Source organism: Rhinatrema bivittatum, chromosome 3 (genome assembly GCF_901001135.1).
Source record: "Rhinatrema bivittatum chromosome 3, aRhiBiv1.1, whole genome shotgun sequence".
Classification (NCBI taxonomy): Eukaryota; Metazoa; Chordata; class Amphibia; order Gymnophiona; family Rhinatrematidae; genus Rhinatrema; species Rhinatrema bivittatum.
In genome coordinates this window covers 572,055,970-572,079,004 of record NC_042617.1, presented here as the reverse complement: position 1 = coordinate 572,079,004, position 23,035 = coordinate 572,055,970, and the positions used below count along the sequence as shown (strand labels likewise).

The following is a 23,035-nucleotide window of genomic DNA, read 5'->3' as shown; positions in this document are numbered from 1 at the left end:
ATGTGTGGGGGGTTGGATAACTGACAACCCCCCCCCTCCCTGTGATCCTTTTCCTCCTATCCAATAGTCCGGTATTCATTTTTTTAAAAAGGGTATGTGGTATCCCTCCCCCACCCTCTCAACTACCTCTCTCGGTCCTTCCACGCCCGATGATGGTGCAAACATCCTCGGCCAACCTGGGAGGACTCAGGCTTTTGGTCCTTCCAGCTTGGCATCTGACAGCAGCGCAGATAGTGGGCACCGTTAGCGGACAGTGCCGACTGGCCGAAGTGTTACCACACAGCGGAAATGCTCCCGCTCCCCCCTCCCGCCTCTTTTCACGTGTTTAAAAATTTTTGTGCGGGCAACCCATTTTGTCTTGGCAGGATTTATTCACCTGACCGGAGGACATAATTTAAACCCAGAAGATCTGCTAACGCCCAGAGTTAGCCGGCAGATTATTTTGAATATCCCCCTCCAGTGACAGGGCTGAAGTGATATCGGTTTTGAAATTCCTTAGCTGTAGTGTCGGTCGTCAGGGCCTCAATCCTTGCTTCTGTCCACTCTTGTGTTTCTCCTGAGCATTCATAAACCAGTTACTTTAAAAATACCAAAAAAATTGTATTGAAAGTATTCGTTCCCCTGATAATTAGATCCGTAGGAAGGACTGGTAGTGCTGCCTCTGAGCTCCTTACCAGCTCCCATTAGGACATTTAAATATCTGTGGGGAAAGGGGGGGTTTGCAGAAGGCGGTGATATGGGGGTGGGGTGGCATGGGAAGAATGAGCACTGGGGGGCGAAGCCCATTTTTCTAAAGATGACTTTGGGGGAGCCAGGCTAAATTCACCAAACCTCAGGTAAGTAACATCTGTGTGGCCTTCAGGTTCGCAATCTCGCTTGCTTTAACGATGATGCAGACTGTCATTGGCCCTTTGCGTTCTAGGTATACCAGAGCTTGGAACATGAACTCCAGAAGCACGTCAGCCACCAGGACACGCTGCAGCAGTGCCGGGCCTGGCTCTCCTCCCTCGGGCCGGAGCTGAAACGCGGCACCCAGCCAGCTTTCACGCTGACCGACGCGGTGAAGCAGGTGACCGACTTCCACGTTTCCCAATGCTCAGACCCTGCCCGGCGCTTCGTCTGCCGCAGTAAACGGGCTCTGACGTTAACCCAGAAGCATTCTTTGCCTGGGGTTTGAAATTCGGTTTTATTAAGGGGGATAATGTCGTCATTCATTTTAAGTTATGGATTGAACTAGAAAACCTACAATTTTAAGAAAAACTAGAAGAATTTGTCTTCATTTTTGTCAGTGGTAAGGTGAAATTTAAATGTACAGTCCTTCACACGGAGCAGTGGTAAGAGTAGGTGGAGGACAGTATATAGAAAAATATTGAGGGTGTTTAGGTGCTGGATTAGTTATGGAAGCCTATATGCTTCAGTCAGATGGAACAGTGGTGGGAGAAGGCAAAGCCAACCTGCTCAGAGCAGTGGATGTCTTTTTAAGCTACTAAGAAGAGGAGCAGGACGTTAGGACATTCTCAGATTTAACTGGCTGGGGGAGAAGGGGGTGACATGGATTGCATGATGACATAACTATACCTCTCAGCTAAGCAGAAGGAATGATACTTCAGTCAGGCTAGGATGGGTGACACTTGGGAGATATCCTTAACATAGTGGGTAGGGGTAAGGGTAAGAAAGGGCCCTGGCCATAGCTAGAGAAATGTAAATATCTGACAGTTGAAAGATATCCTTAGCTAGCATAGTGTACACAGAGGCAAGCGGGCAGACTGAATGAGCCCAAATTATCCTCACCTACTCTGTTACGTATATTACTTTATTATACTGATCAAAAACTTTAATATTGCAGTTCCTTTATAATGCAGTATGGTTTGTTCATATCACGTGCTGTTTACTGGTAATAAATGTGCAACAAACAGAATGTTATATTTACAGATGTAATGCTCTGTTACTGGGCAGAACTTAGGTGCCAAGTCACTAAATAGCGCTCTAAACCTTTGTTGCCATTTGCACAAAAATTGGGTGTAGTGGTCTAGTCACAAAGTTAATGAGATATACAGTATGCAAACAGTAAAAGGCCCACACTAAAGGGAGTGCAGTCCTCTTATTTTGTGCATGCTCTGCATGCCAGTATTCCTGGTTCTAACCGTCCCAAGGTTCAATGATTAATTCCCAACCTCCCATACAAAAGAAGCCCCCTTGCATGGTGTCCAAGGCCCATTATAATAGGCTAGCAGACTTCTTCTTAGAAAAGATCGCACTCATCCAGACAGACATAGATTCCAGCACACCAGAGGATCCATCGGTAGACCACAACACCGCAACCTCACACAACTTTGCATCCTTTTTTTCCTTTGATACCTTCAAGCCCATTGATCCTTATCCAGATGAAACCTAGAAACTACCTCACGCTTTACTTTGTCGTCATCAAATACTATTTAAAAAACTGTCTTACACCTTAACCTATCGTCACTAAAATGGCTACTTGACAAAGCAGATTTTCTGTCAGCTCCCTAAAAAATACCTTGTACTTACCCAATCATCACCTAAAAGGACTTCCCTATGTTTTCTGCTGGCTGATACCTCCTCTCATTATGCTGCCTCCCCTGTTACATCCTGTTTTTACCTTTAACTATTGTCGCACTTGTCTTTTCCCTTCAGGTGAAGCACTACCGAGCTCTGCAGGAGCAGGCCAGCACTTACTTTGATCTTCTGTGCTCCATGTGTGATTTGTCCGACGCTGCGGTGAAGCACACTGCCACAGACATCCAGCAGACAAAAGAAACGGTAAGGCTGCTTGCCAAGCCTCCCTTCCTTTCCCTCCTTTTAGACTGCTATGTCTCATTTCTGAAGCACTGCTGGGCATTTGCAGTGCTGCACAGATACACATAAGAGACAATGCTGATCATATATGTCTAAGGTTTACAGAGTTGTGGTGAGTGTGAGTGCTGTGTAGTATGAATCGGGTTGAATTGAGTGTTTGTGTATTAAAATATTAGAATATTGTTTAATATGGCATTTATATTGTTGAGGAAAGTTATAAACCAATAAAGAAGTATTATAAAAATATAGCGGTAGATTTTATAATTTTGCGCGAGCGCGTACTTTTGTTTGCGCACCAGGCGCGAACAAAAGTACGCTGGATTTTATAAGATACGCGCGTAGCCGCACGTATCTTATAAAATCCGGGGTTGGCGCGCGCAAGGGGGTGCACATTTGTGCAACCTGCGCGCGCCGAGCCCGGCGCGCGTTGCCTGTTCCCTCCGAGGCCGCTCCGAAATCGGAGCGGCCTCGGAGGGTCCTCCCCCCACCTTCCCCTCCCTTCCCCTACCTAACCCACCCCCCTGGCCCTATCTAAACCCCCCCCCCACCTTTGTTGCCAGATTTACGCCTGCTTTCAGCAGGCGTAAATCTGCGCGCACCAGCGGGCTGCTGGCACGCCATCACCCGACCCGGGGGCTGGTCCGGAGGCCTCGACCACGCCCCCGGCCGGCGCCATGCCCCCGGCCCCGCCCTGAACCGCCCCCTGACCCCCAGTCCCGCCCCCGGACATGCCCCCTCCCCGCCCCTTTTACGAAGCCCTGGGACTTACGCGCGTCCCGGGGCTGTGCGCGCGCGCCGGCGGCCTATGCAAAATAGGCGCGCCGGTGCGCGAGGGCCCTGCGTGCGTAAATCCAGCCGGATTTACGCACGCAGGGCATTTTAAATCCGGCCCTTAATGAGTATTGTGATATGCAGTGAGCAAAAATTGAGACCTTGTCTTTTGAGGTATTGTGTTGTATTTCTTAGGACCTGTTTTTTTCTTTGTAAAGGTCTTTTAATTTAAGGTTGCTAGTCTAGTCTTCCTGTGGGATACACAAATTCATGATTGAATTCATTTAGTTTACTTTTTTGACCTCACAGTTTTCCTCCTGCTCCTTTTGGTTTTGAGCTCATTTGGAACTGCCTCTGTTGGGTTACGGTGCCATGCGTGTGCATTCACAGCATGTATCCAGAGATTGTTCCCAATATTTTTCTCCCCTCCCAACTCACTGAACTCAGTCATTGCAACTGTCCTCTGCAGGGGGTGGGGGGGAGTGGGGGCCAAGCACCAGGGTTCCTTCCAGAACTCTGCAAGACTAAATTTGACCACTAGGTATTGCAATTGCATAATGATTGGGACTCCCTTCCTTCAGGGGCTGCGAACACTGCCTCTAAGGCATCCCCAGCCCCGGCCGGCCTGGGAAGCAGAAGACCTGAACTGCAAATCTAACCCGGGTGCTCTGGGCCGACCCTTTATTCCTTTCTGACAGTAAGCTTGCCCACTCGTACTTTGAGATTTGGGTTTAAATATTTGTGTTTGTGTTGACAGATGGAACAAAGGATGTTGCACGCCCAGGACCTGGCTCAGGGCTGGGAAGAGATCAAACACCTGAAGGCAGAGCTTGTGGTGTGTTTCCAGGATGCAGACCAACAGCTTCAGAGCATGAAGAGGAGACGGGCAGAGCTAGAGCTGAAAATCGCCCAGAACATGGTTTTGCAAGTTCAGGTAAACACCTGGTTAAGCCTTTTGACAATAAAGCTCCTTCTGGGTAGGGTTCTGAAACAGCCCACAGCGACCCCGGAGGGGCCAAAGCGCCCTTGTCTCCTTGGTGCTCCTGCTGCCATCCGGGAGCGTTTTTTCTGGGCTTCAACAACAACAACATCAAGTGCCTGCTCTTACCTCCAGCAGCCCATTACTGCTGCACGTTGCGGGGGACTAGTCGTTCCGCCCCCTCCTGATGTCATCTGGGGCGGACGCAGAAACAGCCCGCAGCAAAGCCGGAGGCACGCAACAAAGGGGCATGACCCTTTGTGCGTCCCTTCGTGCGCATCTTCATACGACCACTGGGCAACAATATTCATCCGACTAATCTTACCACTGTTGTACTTGCGTTTTGGCTCTTTCTCAATATTTGTGTCCTTCTAAATTAATACTGCAATTTTCATCCCCCTCCGTCTTCATACTGAAAGGTCTAACCATGGATGTAGCCATAATAGCAGACTAAGGTAAATACGGCGAACTTCATTCGCACCCTAACAAAAATAGACCACTCAAAACTAAACAAATTTCTAGACTCTCTCTCACTAAAATACGTACTTCTCTAATGACACCTTTATTTCTTTTATCTTCGTTTACATTACTCCTTTGCAATGTACAGTCTATTAGAAAAAAAACAACCATAGCTCACGATATACTGACAGATAAAAAACCTGTTTTCTTATTACAGAATTATGGTTAACTGACACAGACAGTGTCACAGTAAATTCTCTATGTACTGTAGGATATCATCCCATTTCTGAACCTAGGCCAAATATTGGCCTTTTGGTAATTTGTAAATCTTTGGTAATTTGTAAATCTTCTTTATCACTTCATAAAATTACTCTTCCCTCCACTCTACCTTTTGAAGTTTTGCTAATTTCAGCTAATCATTAATCACTAATCATTGGAACTATATCTACACTTCCTCTAGATCTCTCAAAAGCCATCATTGCAGGAGACTTTATTATTCACTTTGATCATTTAAACAATCACACTACAGCTACAGCTTTTATAGATGCTCTATCCGGTTTAAGTTGGTACCACATACTAAATGTTCCCACCCATAAATTTGGACATAGCCTTGATCAGATCTTTTGCAACCCAGGATTTGTGAAATCCGATGATACTACTCTATCAGTTCTTTCCAACCATTGATCAGACCACAGTTTAATTCAACTACATACACACCTCAAAATATACAATAACTCCAATCCAATATCAACTCCACAATCCACTTGGAAACATTAAAAAATCACTTCAGAACAGTTTGTAACATATCTTACAGATAATCTACCCAACTCTATTTCATCAGATATCAATTCCTCAGTGGATCTCTGGAACAAAACTGTCTCCAGCATTCTAGATTCCATAGCCCCATGGACTAACGTCCAGTCTAGACCCAAAAATACTGCAACTTGGTACACTGCTGAATTTAAACTACAAAAAACTAAACTACATAAATTGGAACATGCTTGGAGAAAACAAAAAATGTTAACTTCAAAGAACCACTATTTTTCCTGTCTTAGAAAATATAGAAAAGAAGATTCATTGGCTAAAAATCATTTTTATTCTTCAAAAATCAGAGCTACAAATGACAATAGTTCCACACTATTCAACATAGGGAAAAAATTAACATCACTTCCCTCTCCTATCCCCGCCCCCCCCCCACCCCCCCCCAGTTTTAAGCAATAATTTCTGTAACAAAATTGCCTCTCATTTCAAAAAATAAATTAATCAGCATATCCTCTGAATTCTCATATCTACCATACCCCAATGACCCTAACCACAAAACAGATTGTACATGGGACCACGGTCTCCCATACGGAGTCAGACATGTTATCCCATATACTGCATAAGACAAAAATCTCACTCTCTTCTTTTAATCCCTTTCATGGATCATTCTTAAAAGCTCTTACCATGCCAATCTATAATTTTCTTGCCAACATAATAAATCAATCTCTTTCTACTGGTATCTATCCTGACCATTTCAAACAGACCTCTATACTGCCAATTCAAAAAAAGATAAACGAAGACCTCTCTAATTTAAACAACCTACATCTTATCACTTCTCTCACTACACTAGCCAAAGTCAAAGAATCCAAATCAATACAGCTTTCGAAAAAGTCACAGCACTGGGGGCCATCTTTAAAGATGGCCGCCGCCATATTTAAAGATGGCCACCGCCGTCGTAAAGATGGCGCTGGCCATCCAGTGCTCCTACCATGTGACAGGAGCTGGCCAATGGCACGGATACCCTGTCACATGGTAAGGGCAAAGGGCCATCGGCGCCATCTTTATGAGTGGCAGCCGACGGCCCGAGAATGGGAGATCGCTCCCGGGACCACCACTAGACCACCAGGTAATTTTAAAATGTTTTGGGGGGCTCGGGAGGGTGGGGGAAGCTAAGGGGTCGTTTTTAAAGGGTCGGGTGGGTTTTTTTTTTATCGGGCCATCAGCGCCATTTTTGAGTGGCAGCCAAAATGGCGTCGATGGCCTGAGAGCAGGAGATCGGTCCCTGTGCCCCCACTGGACCACCAGGTAATTGTAAAAAGTTTTGGGGGGGTTCGGGAGGGTGGGGGAAGGTAAGGGGTCAATTTTAAAGGGTCGGGCCTTACTAAAAAAAAAATAACGATGTGAATCGGAACCTATTTTGATTCACATCACCACCAATCAGATTTTTTTCCCCCTCTTGCCAAACCCGATCATTAAGACGGTCGGGCACACGATTCACATCCTTAATTTACAGTGTTCTGTTGCATACTCTTTAATGGACATTGTAAAATAATACTATGAAATCATGTAGAATACAATTAGGTTCCATGTTAAGTAACATAAGCCCACAAAGAGAGGAATTAGAAATACATTATATGTGAGAGATTCATCAGATCAATTCATCCATTGGCATTTGATTGTGTTTATTGGGGTGATATTACTTCCAATAGGAATTTATTCAGAAGCTTCAGTGCAAACAGAGTGCCGTCACTGGTTTGAGTGAGAAGGTGAACAAACTGACAGAAGGAGAGGAGTCTCCAGAACACACCGGAATAGGACACCTAAGTAACCAATGGCTGGATCTGTGCCTTCAAGCCAACAAACTGCTCTCCCACAGAGAAGGAGATCTTGGGAGGACAAGGGATTACCATGACCGCATGAATATAGTGGAAGTCTTTTTGGAGAAATTTACAAAGGAATGGGATAACCTTGCCAGGTAAAGGAGATCTCATCTTTTAGCTTACCAAAATCATATATCTGACAGTGGGGCAGATTTTAAAACCTGCGCACGGGCGCAGATTTGTTCGCGCAACCCGGCGCAAACAAATTTATGCCCGATTTTATAACATGCGCGTGCTGTCACGCGAATGTTATAAAATCCAGGGTCGGCGTGCGCAAGGGGGTGCACAGTTGTGCAACTTGCGCACGCCGAGCCACGCAGGCTGCCTCCATTCCCTCCGAGGCCGCTCCGAAATCGGAGCGGCCTCGGAGGGAACTTTTCTACTGTTCCCCCCACCTTCCCCTCCCTTCCCCTATCTAACCCACCTCCCCCAGCCCTAACTAGATCCCCCTCTCCTTTGCTTCAGAAGTTACGCCTGCCCGAGGCAGGCGTAACTTGCGCACACTGGCGCGCCATCCCCTGGCACAGGCCGCTGTGCTGGAAGACTCGGGACCACCCCCCACCCAGACTGCCCCTGAACCTCTGCCACAGCCCCAGACCACCCCCTCACCCAGACCCACCGTGGACCCGCCCCTGGACCGCCGCCACACTCCTGGACCCGCCCCCTTCCCACCCCTTTTTCGAAGCCCCAGGACATACGCGCGTCCCGGGGCTTGCACGCGCCACTGAGCCTATGCAAACTAGGCTCGGCGCACGCAGGGGCAGATTTTCTCGGATTACACGCATATCTTACGCGCGTAGCCTTTGAAAATCTACTCCAATATTTGTACTTAAAAGATCTTCCAGCAACGGTACTGAAGATTATTTGGTACTTTTAATTAATAGTCCAGATATTATTTCAGCTTTAGAACTGAATTTTGAGGTATAAAGTGAAACTGTTTGCAAAATTGTATTTTGACACTTCATATACTCTTGCGGCTAGAAAAGCATGCTATAGTATTAGTTAATGTCCTCTTTTAATTGTTCTGTTGATATTGGCCATATTGTTCACAGATCTGATGCTGAAAGTACAACCGAACACCTAGAGGCTTTGAAGAAACTAGCATCTCTATTACAGGAAAAGAGGTTTGCCCTTGATGACTTGAAGGACCAAAAGCAGAAAATTTCAGAACACCTGAATTTAGAAGACAAAGAATTAGCCAAAGAGCAAACCGGTCATTTTGAGCAACGCTGGACCCAGCTGGAGGACTTGGTGAAAAAGAAAATTCTGTTTTCAGTGAATACTTTGGAAGAGATGAACTTGATGTATTCCAGATTCCAGGACCTAATGGAATGGGCTGAAGAGCAGCAGCCTAGTATCTCAGAGGCTCTTAAGCAGAGCCCTCCTCCTGAGCTTGCTCAGAGTCTCCTGATGGACCATCTCACCATCTGTAGTGAAGTTGATGCCAAACAGCTCTTTCTTAAAGCACTTGTGAAGGATGCCGACAGAGTGATGGCTAACCTGGGCCTTAACGAGAGGCAGCATCTTCAAAAGGTCCTTTCCGATTCACAGAAACATGTGAATTGCCTCAGTGATCTAGTTAACCAGAGAAGAAAACATCTTAATAAGACACTTTCGGAAAAGACCCAGTTCCTTATGGCAGCTTATCAGACTATAAACCAAATTCAGCAGCATGAAAAGAAAATCATGCTCCAAGAGCATATTTGCCTATTGCCAGATGATGTGGGCAAACAGATCAGGACTTCTAAGTGTGCTCAAGCAAGCTTGAAGGCCTGTCAGAGTGATGTCACTACTCTGTGGGCCCAGGGCAGGGAACTGATGAAAGAGGCAACAGAACAAGAGAGGAATGAAGTTTTAAGTAAGCTGCAAGAGCTACAGAATGTCTATGAAACCGTTTTACAAAAATGTGGCCAGCGACTGTTGGAACTTGAGAAGGCTATGGTTTTTAGGAAATACTTTAAAGAGGATTTAGATAAAGCTTGTCACTGGTTAAAGCACGCAGATATCGTCACATTTCCAGAGATCAATTTGATGAATGAAGACGCTGAACTCTACTCCCAGCTTGCCAGATATCAACAAATTCTCGAGCAGGCTCCTGAATATGAAAACCTTTTACTTAACCTGCAAAGGAGTGGTCAGGAGATCTTGCCATCACTTAACGAAGTTGATCATTCATATCTGGACGAAAAGCTGAACTCCCTGCCCCAGCAGTTTAACGGTATTATTTCCCTGGCCAAGGAGAAGCTGTATAAACTTCAGGATGCAATCGACGTCCGCAAAGAATATGCTTCCTTGGCCGAGCTAACTATCAAGGCGCTCGCAGAGCTGGAAGATCACTTTATGCACATGAGCAAAGCCCCCGCCAGCCTTTCAGCCAGAGAGGCGCTCTCTCTTCAGCAGGACTACAGTGCTCTGCTCTCGGAGGTGGTGAGTCTTGGAGCAGCTGTAGACGAGCTGAACCAGAAGAAGGAAGGCTTTCGTGGTACCGGGCAGCCATGGCGGCCCGAGGAGATGCTAAAGCTCCATGCCTTGTATCACAAGTTAAAAAGACAGATAGAGCAGAAAGTTCACCAGCTGGAGGACTGCACAGGTGCCTATCAGGAGCACGAAGAGCTATATTTGCAGCTGGAAGCACTGCTTGAGGTAGGAGGCAGGGATCTGGCCAGAGTCAATGCAGAAGTGCTTCCGGCAGAGGAGAAGCTGAAGTCCTACCGCACCTTATCCGGCAGCCTTCAGGAGGCAGGAACGCTTCTGAAGAAGGTGTCTGATCATTTGCAAGAGCTCTCTCCTCAGCTTCAGCCAGTTGCCTATGAGAGGGAAGCTCACGAGGTTCAGCTGCGGCAGGAGAAGCTGAAGTCGCTGCAGAGTGCAAGCGGAGAGAAGATGACAGAATGCGAAAGCAGGTTGGTGCAGAGCATAGATTTCCAGACCGAAATGCACCGCACCCTTGAGCAGATAAGGCAAATGGAAAAGGAACTGAGCGAGCCGGTGAGGGTGGCTGTAAATCTGCAGCACATTCAGGAAGAGATCCGGAAGGTGCAGATTCAACAGCAAGAGTTACAGTCAAGCTTGAGAATAATGAAAGCCCTAAGTGACAGGGAAAAGGAGAAATATAAGAAAGCCAAGGAACTCATACCTGCAGACCTGGACAGTACCACCGCCGAGCTGTCAGAACTGGGGGAGAAAGTTCAGGAGGCCTTGAATACTAAGCAGGTTAGTTCCGTCGAGTTTGTTTCATCACTGTACTTGGTTCAAAACAAATGAATGTTATTATCAGATAGTCTGGATATTGTCGTCAGCAAACCTTCCGCTTTATTTTTCCATCTGATTCTCACTGGAATGCCCTGGCATGTGACCTCCAAATAATTTGGTTTTCTTTCACACTCTGTCCCAGGTACGGTTATGTTATTGACTTAAGTACTGCAGATGGCCTACTTGTGAGCCACTCCTCCCTTCTAGAGCTGTGAAGGCCTGGAAAAATTGCAAACATTTGGGAAATTTCCAGGTTTTCCACTTCTAACCTTAGGAAAAAAAAAAAAAATTTTAAGTTTTATTTCCAAAATTTGTCAGTTTTTTTCCAAGTCTTCACATATCTACTCCCTTCTCGTTATTCCATCCCCTAGCCTTGCCATAGGTGAAAAAGAAAATCCTTATTCTCCCTGCCTCTAAAATCTTGAAATAACTTTCACCAGCTTCCCCACTAGAATTAATAAACATTCGGCATGTGTTGTAAACCATTTATGCTATAGACCTGCTTAATTGGTTGCCATTCCCAATAAATACTTGCCATTCCCACTGAATTCCATTTCTTCCAAGAAAAAATAAATAAATGTAGCTCTTTTCATACCCACTCAAATCCCACCCCACCAGCACCATCTTTCAAAATAGTGCTGGTTGACCCCAGGCGCCACTATGTACCACTCGCCTCCCCGTCTGTGAAAGTTTGGTGTGCTCTGTATTTCAGGCCATCCCTCTGCCTTCCTCTGGCCCTGTGCCATTCCAAAGGGTAAGCTCTCATGAGCCTTTTTGCAAATAATGCCCCACTGCAGCCAGAGCAACATCCAGGGCTGGATTGAAGATTATGGCACCCACAAGCAGAGGATCGGGGTGGAGGGTTTCACCCCCCGGAAATCAGAGAGTAGCAGGGGAAATCCTAAGTTTTGAGTGCCTTCATAATTTGGCTCTGGCCCTGGCTACAACAGCTGGTCTTTGACAGAAAGACACCACCAAAGTCTGATCATATTATACATATTCAAATATATATACACACACAAAAGGGTGGCAAGATACTTTGTTAAAAAAAACAAAGAAAGCACCTTTCTGTTTGTTTAACATGCAAACTGCATATCATTGAAAACAATACTGATAAAAAATGTTTCTTGAGGATCCAATAGGCCTTTGCAGTCTTCCATGGTCCCCCCCCCCCCCTCCTGTATCTTAGAGGCATCAGATCCACAGCCTACCCATGATTATTGCCACCAGCGCTTCAGATTTTGGGCCAGCATTATGCAGTGAAACTCTTCGAAGCCTGGAAGAAAGGGCATTTAAGAAGTGCACATCCTTTGTAAAAGGGGCTTTGAAGGGTGTAAGGGAAGACTGGAATGCTTTACGCAGTTAATAGGGAGAAATGAGATTAGGTTTGTGGAGGAAAGCTAAGCAGGTAATAATAGAAACAGAAAATAATATCTCTAGAAATGGCAGCCTTGTGTTGTCCTCCTCTTTTCCATAGATCTGGTCAACATACGTTTTCCACAAAGGTAGCTGAATGATTTTTATTGCAGACATTTCTATTACTTTTGTCACTTTGTAGGCCTTTGGGATATTTATGCTTGCTACACATTTTGGTGGAGTGAGTTAGTTATCTGTGTACAAACCCCTCCCCAAATAGACTTTTCATCCCTTGCTTTTATTGCACAGAATTATTTTAAGAGCGGGTGTCTGTTTGTTTCAGGCTACACTGACTAAAATTCATGGTCTTGGCCAAAGATATTACCAAGTGGCACGGTTGGCCAGTGACTGGCTAGACGATGCTCATGAATTATTAGAGCATGCAGCCAATGGTCTGGATGTGGAGAACTCGGAAGAAAGCCTAAGGACTCACACAGACTTTTTCTGCACGGAAAAAGAATTCTCCAGTCATCTTGTAGAGCTACGAGCCTTGGCGTCTCAGCAAGAGCCATTCATCCATACTGAAGGAAGAGAACAGCTGGAGAAGACTGCAGCTTCCTTAGAGGAAAAGGCTCAGAAAGTGAAGCAGGAATTGCATACCCAGCTGGCTATGTTACAGAGGTAACCTCTCTCCGTGTCTGCTAATGTATAGTAAAGTCCTCTTTTAAGCTTCCCACAGATGAGTTTGGAAGGCATGCTGACTGAGTTTACGCCAAGGCGCTGAAGCTGTCTTGGAAAACCACTTCAAACGAATTTGTGTTAAGTTAAATGAGGCCTGTGTTGTAGCGGTAAAATAATATTAACATCAATAAATAAGGTTCGGATTGTATAAAGCAGATCGTGTGATTTGAGAACGGTCAAGGGGGAACCAAGATTCCAGATCACCCCTGACATGTTTTTCTCCAACTTTTTCCCGAATTCTAGGAGCTTGCAGTACAAATGTTGACCTGTGTTCTCAGTGTATGGCCTATTTCACTGTACAGGTTTCTGCAGTGCAGAGATCGTAATATAACACCCAAAAAATCAGATTGCTGGGATCAACAGTCATCTCCTCCATGAGGTTATCCGTAATGCACAAGGTCTGGTTTGGGTTCTCTGTTTGAGAAACACAGGAAATAAATAGCAGTCTTGAGGCCCATCTATTAGTGCTGCATGCAGCTTTTTCATTTTTCATTTTTCTTTTTGGTCCTTATCTCTGAGCACAGGTCCAGGTTCAGTACATCACTTATGGTATAAAGAGCACGATCAGACATGCAGTGCCATCCACTCAGATACGGATGATACCCTCAAGATGCAGCTGCAGCTACTTGACTACTAAATTTGAATTGGTGATATTATACACCCCTTTGGAGATATATATCTGTCTCTCTCAGCCACAGAAAACCACAGCTGGACCTTTGCGTGGGAAATGGGTATTAGATATAATCAAAACAATGTCATGCGTTATGCTTAGTTGAGCTGAGTCTCAGACTCCCCTTGCCTCAGTCTATAGATCTATGTCCATAGAACAATGTCTGGGAGCTAGATTCTCATGAATTCATATAGTGGTGTGTGGCAGAACCTAATGAGATGCAAGTAAAAGGCATTCAGAAATAAGCACTGCAGGAAAGAATGAAAACCTGAAATTTACAGTGTAATATTTTTATTGTGCTATATACATTGTCACTGACACCAAACTGTGCTGGTTGGAATTCTTAAGCTTCAATTCAAAATGTATTCTGATAAAAGAAATGAAATACTAGCTTAGCATAAAAGCTTACAGAGGTACCCTTGGAGGCTGTTCCCAGTAGTAATCCAGTCTTGTAAGTACTGCCTTAGTTAAAGAGACTTTGAATTATTCTATTGACTTCAAGAAGGAAAATAATAATCAGAAATGTAAATTTTAAGATGTATGACTAGTGAGGTAATCAAATTTTCAGAGAGCACAAAATTATTCAGAGTAGTTGAATCACAAGCGGATTGTGATAAAATGCAGGAGGACCTTGCAAGAATGGAAGATTGGTCGTTCATATGACAGATGAAATATAATGTGGGCAAGTGAAAGGTAATACATATAGGGAAAAATAACCCATGATGTAGTTACACAATGTTAGGCTCCATATTAGGAGCTACCACCCAGGAAAGAGATCTAGGCGTCATAGTGGATAATAGATTGAAATTGTCAGCTCATTGTGCTGTGATGGTCAAAAAAGCAAACAGAATATTAGGAATTTTAAAGAAGGGAATGGCAAATAAAATGGAGGATTGCCATAATGCCTCTGTATTGCTCCATGGGGAGATCACACCTTCAATACTGTGTGCAGTTCTGGTCGCCTCATCTCAAAAAAAGATATAGTTACACTGGAGAAAGTGCAGAGAAGGGCGAACAAAATGATAAAGGGCATGGAACGGCTGCCCTACAAGGAAAGACTAAACAGGTTAGGGCTATTCAGCTTGGAGAAGAGACGGCTGAGGAGGATATGATAGAGGTCTATAAAATCATGAGAGGACTTGAACGAGTAAATGTGAATCATTTATTTGCTCTTTTGGATATGGCAAGGACTAGGGGGCTCTCCATGAAGTTAGAAAATGGCACATTCAAAACAAATTGCAGAAATGTTTTTCACTCAATTAAGTTCTGGAATTCATTGCCAGAGGATGTGGTTAGTGCAGTTAGTGTAGCTGGGTTTAAAAAAGGTTTGGATAAGTTCCTGGAGGAGAAATCCATAAACTGCTGTTAATCAATAGGAAATAGCCACAACTTGTTGCCGACATTAGTAACATGCAATCTATTTAATGTTTGGGTACTTGCCAGGTACTTGTGACTTGGATTGGCCACTGTTAGAAACAGGATACTGGGCTTGATGGACTCCTGGTCTGACCAAGTATGGTATATCTTATGTTCTTATGTTATGTTATAATATGTTCTTATATAGCTCTGTTTCCTTGATGGTCTGATGTGCAAAACATAATCCCTAGAATTCCTTAAAAGCTTAAGGGTCAGTATTGAGCAGCAGCAGAGTGGACAAAGTTAACCAGTGAACTCTGGATATTCAGCCACTTTAAGTGTGCGACTAAAGGTCTTTTTAAATCTAAGTGCATAAAAAAAGAACTTGGGTGCAAAGATTTAGGACAGCTATTGGTGTGAATGGAGTTGTCTGCACAAACTTAACTGGTTACCACTGAATATCGTGCTAACTGGATAACTTTGAAAAACACACCTTGGCCCATTTTTTAACCAGCTAAAAGTGTGTGTGCACAGCTATTTTATGTGCAAAGATTTAGTTATAAATATCCTGACTAACAGAGGGGTATCTATAACTGGGTAGATTTATACAAGTTAAACTGCATAGACCTTTGGAATATTGACCACTTAGATTGCATGTAATCTCCCAGTATATATTTCTATTGTGTGAGATGAAAATGACAGTGCTGAGGACAGAACATGAATGCATATCTTTGCTTGAACAGCAGTAGAGTGTATTACCATAAGTCTGGATGTTACGGTCAAAGAGGGCTTGGAATTGAACCGCAGTAATCTTCTTTCTTGATATTGTGTTGTGAACAGGTGGGCTGCTCAGTGGCAGGAGTATCAGGAAACCAGGCAGCAGGTCATCGAGTTAATGAACGAGACCGAAAAGAAATTATCTGAGTTTTCCACAGCCAAGGCGTCTTCAAGTCATAAAGCAGAAGAAAAACTTCTATCACATAGGGTAATGCTCTCCCTTAACACCTCCAGTATCTCTTTCCCTTCTATAATGCTGAATGCACTCCTTTTTTTTTTTTTAATTGGTCAGAGCTGTGGATGTTGTAAACATAATATTTTACAGGCTTTGAATTTAAGAACTTGGTTAAAGTAGAAGCACAAGTCAGCTAGCCGTACATTGCTAAGAACCTGTGTGTACAATACATAGGGAGGGTAGTTTGCTAACAGATCATAGAAGGCTGAAGTCTATGAGCGCTTTCTACCTGCAGATTTTAACCCAAATTTTCAAAGTGGACCGATAGCCCACATGACCACTTTGAAAATTCCTGGGTGTCCCCGGGTGATGCACATGCGCACGAAGCTACCCCCTGCTCTTGAGCCAGTTGTGACTTATGCATGGGGATTTCCATTCATTGTACTGAAAATCTCAAATATGTGAGTAAATCCTTTCCCTAACCCAACTGTGCCGCCTCCCCCCCCCCCCCCCCCCCCCCCCCCAACCAGTTCGCCTCTTCTTACTGCAGGTAAAGGTACATGTGAAATCCTGGCTTTACGCCTACTTCCACATGCAGGATTTATCTGCGGTAGATCTTCAAATTGTGATTTACATGCCCAAATCTGGGTTCTGTATGTATAAAGCCCTTTGAACATCAAACCCTACTGGGACAATTTTCAAATAATCCATGGACTTGCAAAGAGGTCAATTTTAAAGGGTTTAGGTGCCAGGCTTTGAGAATTAAGTCCCTAAATTCACCTGCTATGGATTTTTACCAGAACTGAGTTTTCCTAAATTTAGGCTCCTAGTTTCACTAAGCTTCCAAGATGAGGAGCCTAAACATTGTTTGGCTTTTGGGGATATGAAGTAAGGGCATGGAAAAGAGTTAGAAGTTTAGCACTGATTTTCAGCACCAGTAACTTAGGAACCTAAATCTACTCAAATGTATAGCAGACCTAAATTTGGGATTGTAAATTGTAGGGGTCTAAAGTTAGATGAATTTTTACCTGAAGACTTAGGGTCCTAAGTTCAACAGAAAATAGGTGCCTAACTTAGGTTCTTAAATTTAGGGACTCAGCGGTTTTTTTTGAAAATTGACTTCTTTACAAAGAGGAGAACAAAGGACCAGAAGAGACCCCTTAACCCTAGATCCACGTGCTATGACTGCTGGATGCTATTAGAGGGTCATTTTCAAGAACATTTTGACAAGTAAAACGTTGCTTTACTCATTTTATTGTGGTTAGATTGCTTTGAAAAGTGTCCTGTGAAGGGCCTGATTGACCTGGAGCAGGTGCCGTACTGAATGAAAACCTAGCGGTGGGGGGAGGAGAAGTGAAATTCTGATTTTGAAGAAGGTTTCCCAGACTAACGCTACTAGCTCTGTTGGTGCCGACGCCCAGAAAGAGGCGGTGAGGTCCCCCCCCCCCCCCAGTTGTGCCCTGCTGTTGTCATCCAAGAGCACCCCAGTTCACCTTTAAATTCCAGGGCCCTGCAGCGCGCGGCTGCCGGCGCACAGCAAAAGCCGCGTGCTAAAGGGGCGCACCCCTGGGCACAAAATGGGTAGAGTTTCTCTTTCTCCCCATTTTGCGCCCAGGAGAAGAAGCCTGGACTTCTTCTCCTGTTCCTTTTTCAGCAGCACTCTATGGACCCATGGATGACCACATTATTTGAACTGATGTGTCATCCAACAGAGACTGTGGGGGTGATTATAAACCCTTTGGGCTCATTCAGCCACTCCTGCAGCCTGCTGTAGTATCTTTTTTGGAAAATGTGGCTTTGCCTAGGAATATATCTGACACTTCAGTGGCTTCTACCCACCCTCAACTGGCTCTGGAGACTCCTGGGGTGGAGAACAGTCGAAGATAACTCCACCAGTATTGGTGGCTTCAAGGGTCAGACCCTCAGTTGTCCCTCTTCCTTCAATAATTCCCCCTTTATGTGGAGCAGCTGAAGGCATTGAAGAACCTGTTAATGTCACCCTTTTGGATGTGTGGAGATTGGTTGCTAAGGTTGAGATAACCTTATCTCGTTCAATGTACCAGATTCATACTTTCTCAGCAGAAGTGAGAGGTAAGATGGTAGATCAAGAAAATAGGACTAAAAGCATAGAAGGCTCTATTTCTGGAATTAGGAAACCTCGGTACAAGCTGCTTGTATATCTTTTATTAAGGACAACTTTATTGCTCATAATCAGTTTGAGATAATACAAAATGAAATGAGATCTTGAAATCTATCCTTTTTAAATTTTCCCATTTCTAGGTTACTTTCACCCAAAGAATTATTTAGGAAGTATATTTGGGAGGTATTAACCTTTGATGAAGATAAGATTCCTGTTCTTTCTGAATTGTGCTATCTCCCTAAAAGGAAAGTGCTACTTGATAAGGAAGGAGAAATGGATGTCCTGGATAGTCCAGGGATTTCTACCTTTTTAGAAGATTCAATTGATAATATTCCCACTAGAGCTACTTTGTTAGTTCCCTTCTTATTAGAACAGGATAAAGATCTTGTTTTTCATAAATATTTTCAATGTAAAGATTTGACCTTTTGTGGACAAAAAAAATTCAGATCTTAACTGATGTTTCCAGGGCTACTCAAGTCCGAAGGAAACATCTTCTTTCTCTTAAACAAAGGACTCTAGATATTGGAGCAAGTTTCTTTCTTAAATTTCCATGCAAATGTTTAGTAACATAGCAGAACAATACATTTGATTTTTTTGATACTTTACACTTAGACCGCTTTTTAAGGGATAAGACTGGGAATTTCTGCTGTCCTTAGTAATTAGAAGGGTAATAATGGCTGTGTAAAACGTTAGCTGGCTATCTCATGGATCTCTGTTTACTATAATGGTTTCTCTTTTTTTATTTTCTTCTTCTTCCCCCTTGATGTGGACTAGTATGGTTTTGAATTTATGGGTATATGTTTGGAGGTATTCCATGTTTATGCACTATATTGATTCTTTTTTTTTTCTTGGATTGTTTCATTGTAAATAAATGATATAATTTAATAAACATTAAAAAAAATAGTGGTGGAGGTAGGACAGAGTGACTTTAGATGCCTCTGCAAATATCTCATGTCCCATTTGGACGGTTGCTTAGTCAGAGATCCGCTTCTAACCACATTTTGATGCAACTGATATGTGTTTTAGAAGCCTTGGAATTCATGCGCACTGCTAATTTTAATTTGATCCTTAGTTATAAAGAAGTCTAAATTAGTAAGCCTACTCCCTCTGTTTATTCATTTACTACATTTGTGTTTTAGTCACTACACTTGTAGGAGCAGTAACAGAATAGAGAATTATCAAGTTCTCAGTTATTAATTAGAATTTGATGTAGTCAAAACAAGAATGCATTCAGCATACCTAACTTTAGGGATTTTTAAGGAGGGTTTTTAATCCATTACACATAAGAAATCATAGCAATTGCTTGAACATGTTTTACAGCGTCTAAATAAGGCACTTAAATCACTTAACTAAAGTCCTGCCCAGCTCAGAGCTATTACAGGCTCACTAATCTCTGTGCTAAACTCATTTCTCTCTCAGACTTTTCCGTAGAATTCAGTCGGGGGCACTCAGCACAGCGGCTTCTCCTCTGAGCCCTTTGCTTTGGGCTCAGGAGGGAATCCAGGCTCCTCCAGCAGGGCGGGAAGCGGGAAGGCAGGGAGGGCCAGCCACAAAGGCAGCAGACTTCTGCAGTCCAGCAGGGCGGTCAGACAGGGCAAGCATATCTGGGGTTAAGGAGCCACTCCTGGCCCTTTGTTCTCCTCTTGATAAAGGCCTCACTTTGCATTTTTCAGCGCCATTAATGCAAACTAATTGGCTGCAAGATGAACAATATGATTGGCTCAAATCACAGGATTTAATGTGAGGTCAGGTGGACACAACACACGGTTGGCAGAGACATTTTCTAGATAAGGACCCAGTCGCTGATAGGATGGATTGTACATAGAAGACTTAAAGATGGGAGTAAGTGGCACCATGCCTGACTGTCATGTGGTTGTAAAGAGCTTAATAAGACAAGATTCAGTCTTTAATGTGCATTAAAGTCAAGTGTCCTATAGAGCTTTGCCACTGAGTCTATGTTTTTAGTTCAGAGAGAAAACAATTCCAGGAGTTCAGGTCCTGAAAGATATCCCTACACCATTAGTCACTCTCCACAGATAATATTTACACAGACTTTTTTGGGACATAGGGAGGGCAATAGCCAAAGCATTTCCATTGGGAAAAACTGTTTTACCCAGAGAAATGAGCTCTTTGATCATTGCCCACCCTGTAGGTGGATACAAGTATTGCATGTGTAACATTCTGTGGAGGTGTTTCTGGGGCATAGGTAGAGTGGAGAATGGAACAGTGCATGTAGTTTGGTTCCAAAAAGTTCCTCGGAGAGAAAGCAGGTACAGATCTCTCTGGGTGATTTTTCTTTAAAGCCAGACTACCAGCATATTTTTGCTTTGATTACTGGTGCAAACCCCCGCGGGTAAGATAACCTACGAATTTTGTCCCAATGCGGGCACTTCTCATTATTGCCTCGTTAATGATATAATTTCCTTCAGATTTATTTCTCCTATTCCAGTAAAACTTGACCTTCCACAACCTTAACACGAAATACAGTAATAGGGAATGAAGAACAGAGGAATCCCCGGGGCAGAGGGAGGTCAGGGGAGCGAGTATGCATGCATTAAATGCCTTGTTTCCCCTCATTCTTTTTAAGGGACTCTTACTCTAGTTTATGTATAGTAATACTTATGTCTGAATAATCATAAAGATGTGATGATCTTTACAGAATAAACTCAATAGATAAGTCTTTAAGAGGGTCATTTTCCAACAGCCCGCATAGAATCAGACCCTAAGAAGCCCCTTTGAAAATGACCCCCTTAATCGTCTCTTTATTTTCTAGTCATTGGTCTCCACCGTAAACTCGTTCCATGATAAGATCACCACGTTAGAAGAAAAAGCCTCTCCCATGGAAAAAACTGGAAATGATGCCAGCAAAGCAACGATAAGCAAATCTATGACAACTGTTTGGCAGCGCTGGACACGGCTTCGCAGTGTGGCCCGAGAGCAGGAGAAGATACTGGAAGATGCAGTGCGGGAATGGCAGAGCCTCAATAAAAAGGTGCAGCAGGATTGTTAGTGCATGTGTTGTGGGACCAGACGCATTTCACTAATGACTCGGCCTATGGAAATCCCTTTTCGTGTTTTGGCCCCACCCTCTAGAATCCCACTCCAAGGGAAATAAGGCTAATTTGAGATTAGCGGATTTCTAGAAAAAAATACCTCTAAGGCTTGGCTTTTAACTGAAGCAGGCAAATGCTGTATTCTGCCAAGTTGTTGCTGTTTTATTTAGTTTTAACTGGAATTCCACTGAGTTCTATGAGTACAGCTATGTAATTTTATTTTACTCTTTATTGAGTGTTCGATTTGTCATTTGTTTTGCATTAGTGGAGGGCGATGAGTGGAGTGCCTAAGGAATCTGACCTGGGGTTTGTTCCGTTCAATATATTTGTGAAAACTCTTGCAGAGGGGTTAGAATAAAAAGTTTGCTTTTTTGCAGATGACATGAAGATCTGCAGTAGAGTGGACACCACTGAAGGAATAGACTGAGTGAGATCTGATCAAAAAATGCTTATGGAGTGGTCGAGGGCTTGGCAGTTTAGATTCAATGCAAAAAGGTGCAGAATCATGCATTTAGGCTACAGAAATCTGAGAGAACAGTACATGATGGAGGGCGAGATATGATGTGCACCAACCAGGAGAGGGACCTCAGGATGATTATCCCTCTGATGATCTCAAAGTAGCAAAGCCGTGTGATAAGGCAGAGATCAGAAGCAGAGGGATTCTAGGTTGCACAGGACGAAGTGTAACCGGTGTAAAAAAAAGGAGGTAATAATGTTTAGGTCATTGGTGAGATCTCAGCCAGAATATTGCATCCCATTCTGGAGGGTCTCCCAAAGCATACAGAAAAGGTGGCCGCGGTCTAGAGAGAAGCACCAAAAGCCCTATTAGATGAGACATAAAGAGCTAAGTAGGTATACCCTAGAGAAGAAGAGAGAAATTTAAATACATCAAAAGGTATAAAAAATGTACAAGAAGTAAATTTTCAGAGGAAATAATGTTCTAGAATAAGAAACTGTGGTATAAGGTCGATTGGGTTTGTCCCTGCCCAGCAGCCACAGCGCCCCCTTCAGTGAAAAAAAAGAATCGTTTATCTTTGTTCACCCAACTGTTCCTGGGGGCTTACTGTGATCTGTTCTCTATCTCCCTTCCTCCACTTCTTCCCACTGAAAGGTTCACGAGCTTTCTCTGCAGTGCTTTCACCAGCATGGAGGCCCCCATGTTTAACTCCCTCTGTTCTTTTCTAGTCATCAGGAAGAGTGACTTCTTTAGGTGGCAACCAGTCTCTTTCCTTTACTGAGCTCGGCCCAGGGAACCCTTTTGTCTCTCTTCTGTCGTGCCTGATTTTATATGAGTTTGCCTTCTGTTCTTGAGCCATGTGATTGCCTTTCCTCCCTGGCCGCCTGCCGCTCTTGATTCTCTGTGTCCGTTTCTGTTGTGGGCTACGTATAATCCATCACACCCAGCTAGGGCACTATAAGCATACGTTTTTTTTGTATTCCTCTTTGTATATATTTGTTCTCCGCAGAGTTACTCTCAATGTACAGGTGTCTGTCTCTAAATTTTGGTTTCAAATATTGATTTCCACAGATTGAGCAAGCCACCCTAGCAATAGATCAGCTGCAAGACCGTTTGCCGGAGAGCTCAGTTGAGAAGGCCTCCAAGGCCGAGCTGGCTGAGCTTCTGCAGTACCATGACGCGTTTGTCCAAGAGGTGGAGCGGCAGCAGGCGGTTCTCACCCTCCTGAGGCGCCACGCGCTAGGCAGCGTGCTCCAGGACGTTGACGTGGGGTCAGCTTCTCAGGAGCAGCTACCCATCGTGCAGGAAATGAAGGCGATGCAAGACAGGTGCACAAAGTAAGGTGGCAGAGCATTTAAAGGCACATTACCGCCTCCTGTATTTATTT

At 44.0% G+C, this 23,035-nt stretch overlaps 1 protein-coding gene across 1 annotated transcript in view; it reads left to right on the top strand.

The window, feature by feature from the left end:
- Positions 1–23,035, top strand: part of SYNE1 (spectrin repeat containing nuclear envelope protein 1) — a 966,955-nt gene that overhangs the window by 624,139 nt on the left and 319,781 nt on the right. The window contains 9 exon segments of the mRNA XM_029596918.1: positions 923–1,069; positions 2,659–2,784; positions 4,349–4,525; positions 7,501–7,766; positions 8,724–10,884; positions 12,623–12,960; positions 15,887–16,031; positions 20,912–21,130; positions 22,720–22,985. Of these exon segments, the coding sequence (XP_029452778.1) occupies positions 923–1,069; positions 2,659–2,784; positions 4,349–4,525; positions 7,501–7,766; positions 8,724–10,884; positions 12,623–12,960; positions 15,887–16,031; positions 20,912–21,130; positions 22,720–22,985 (3,845 nt within the window).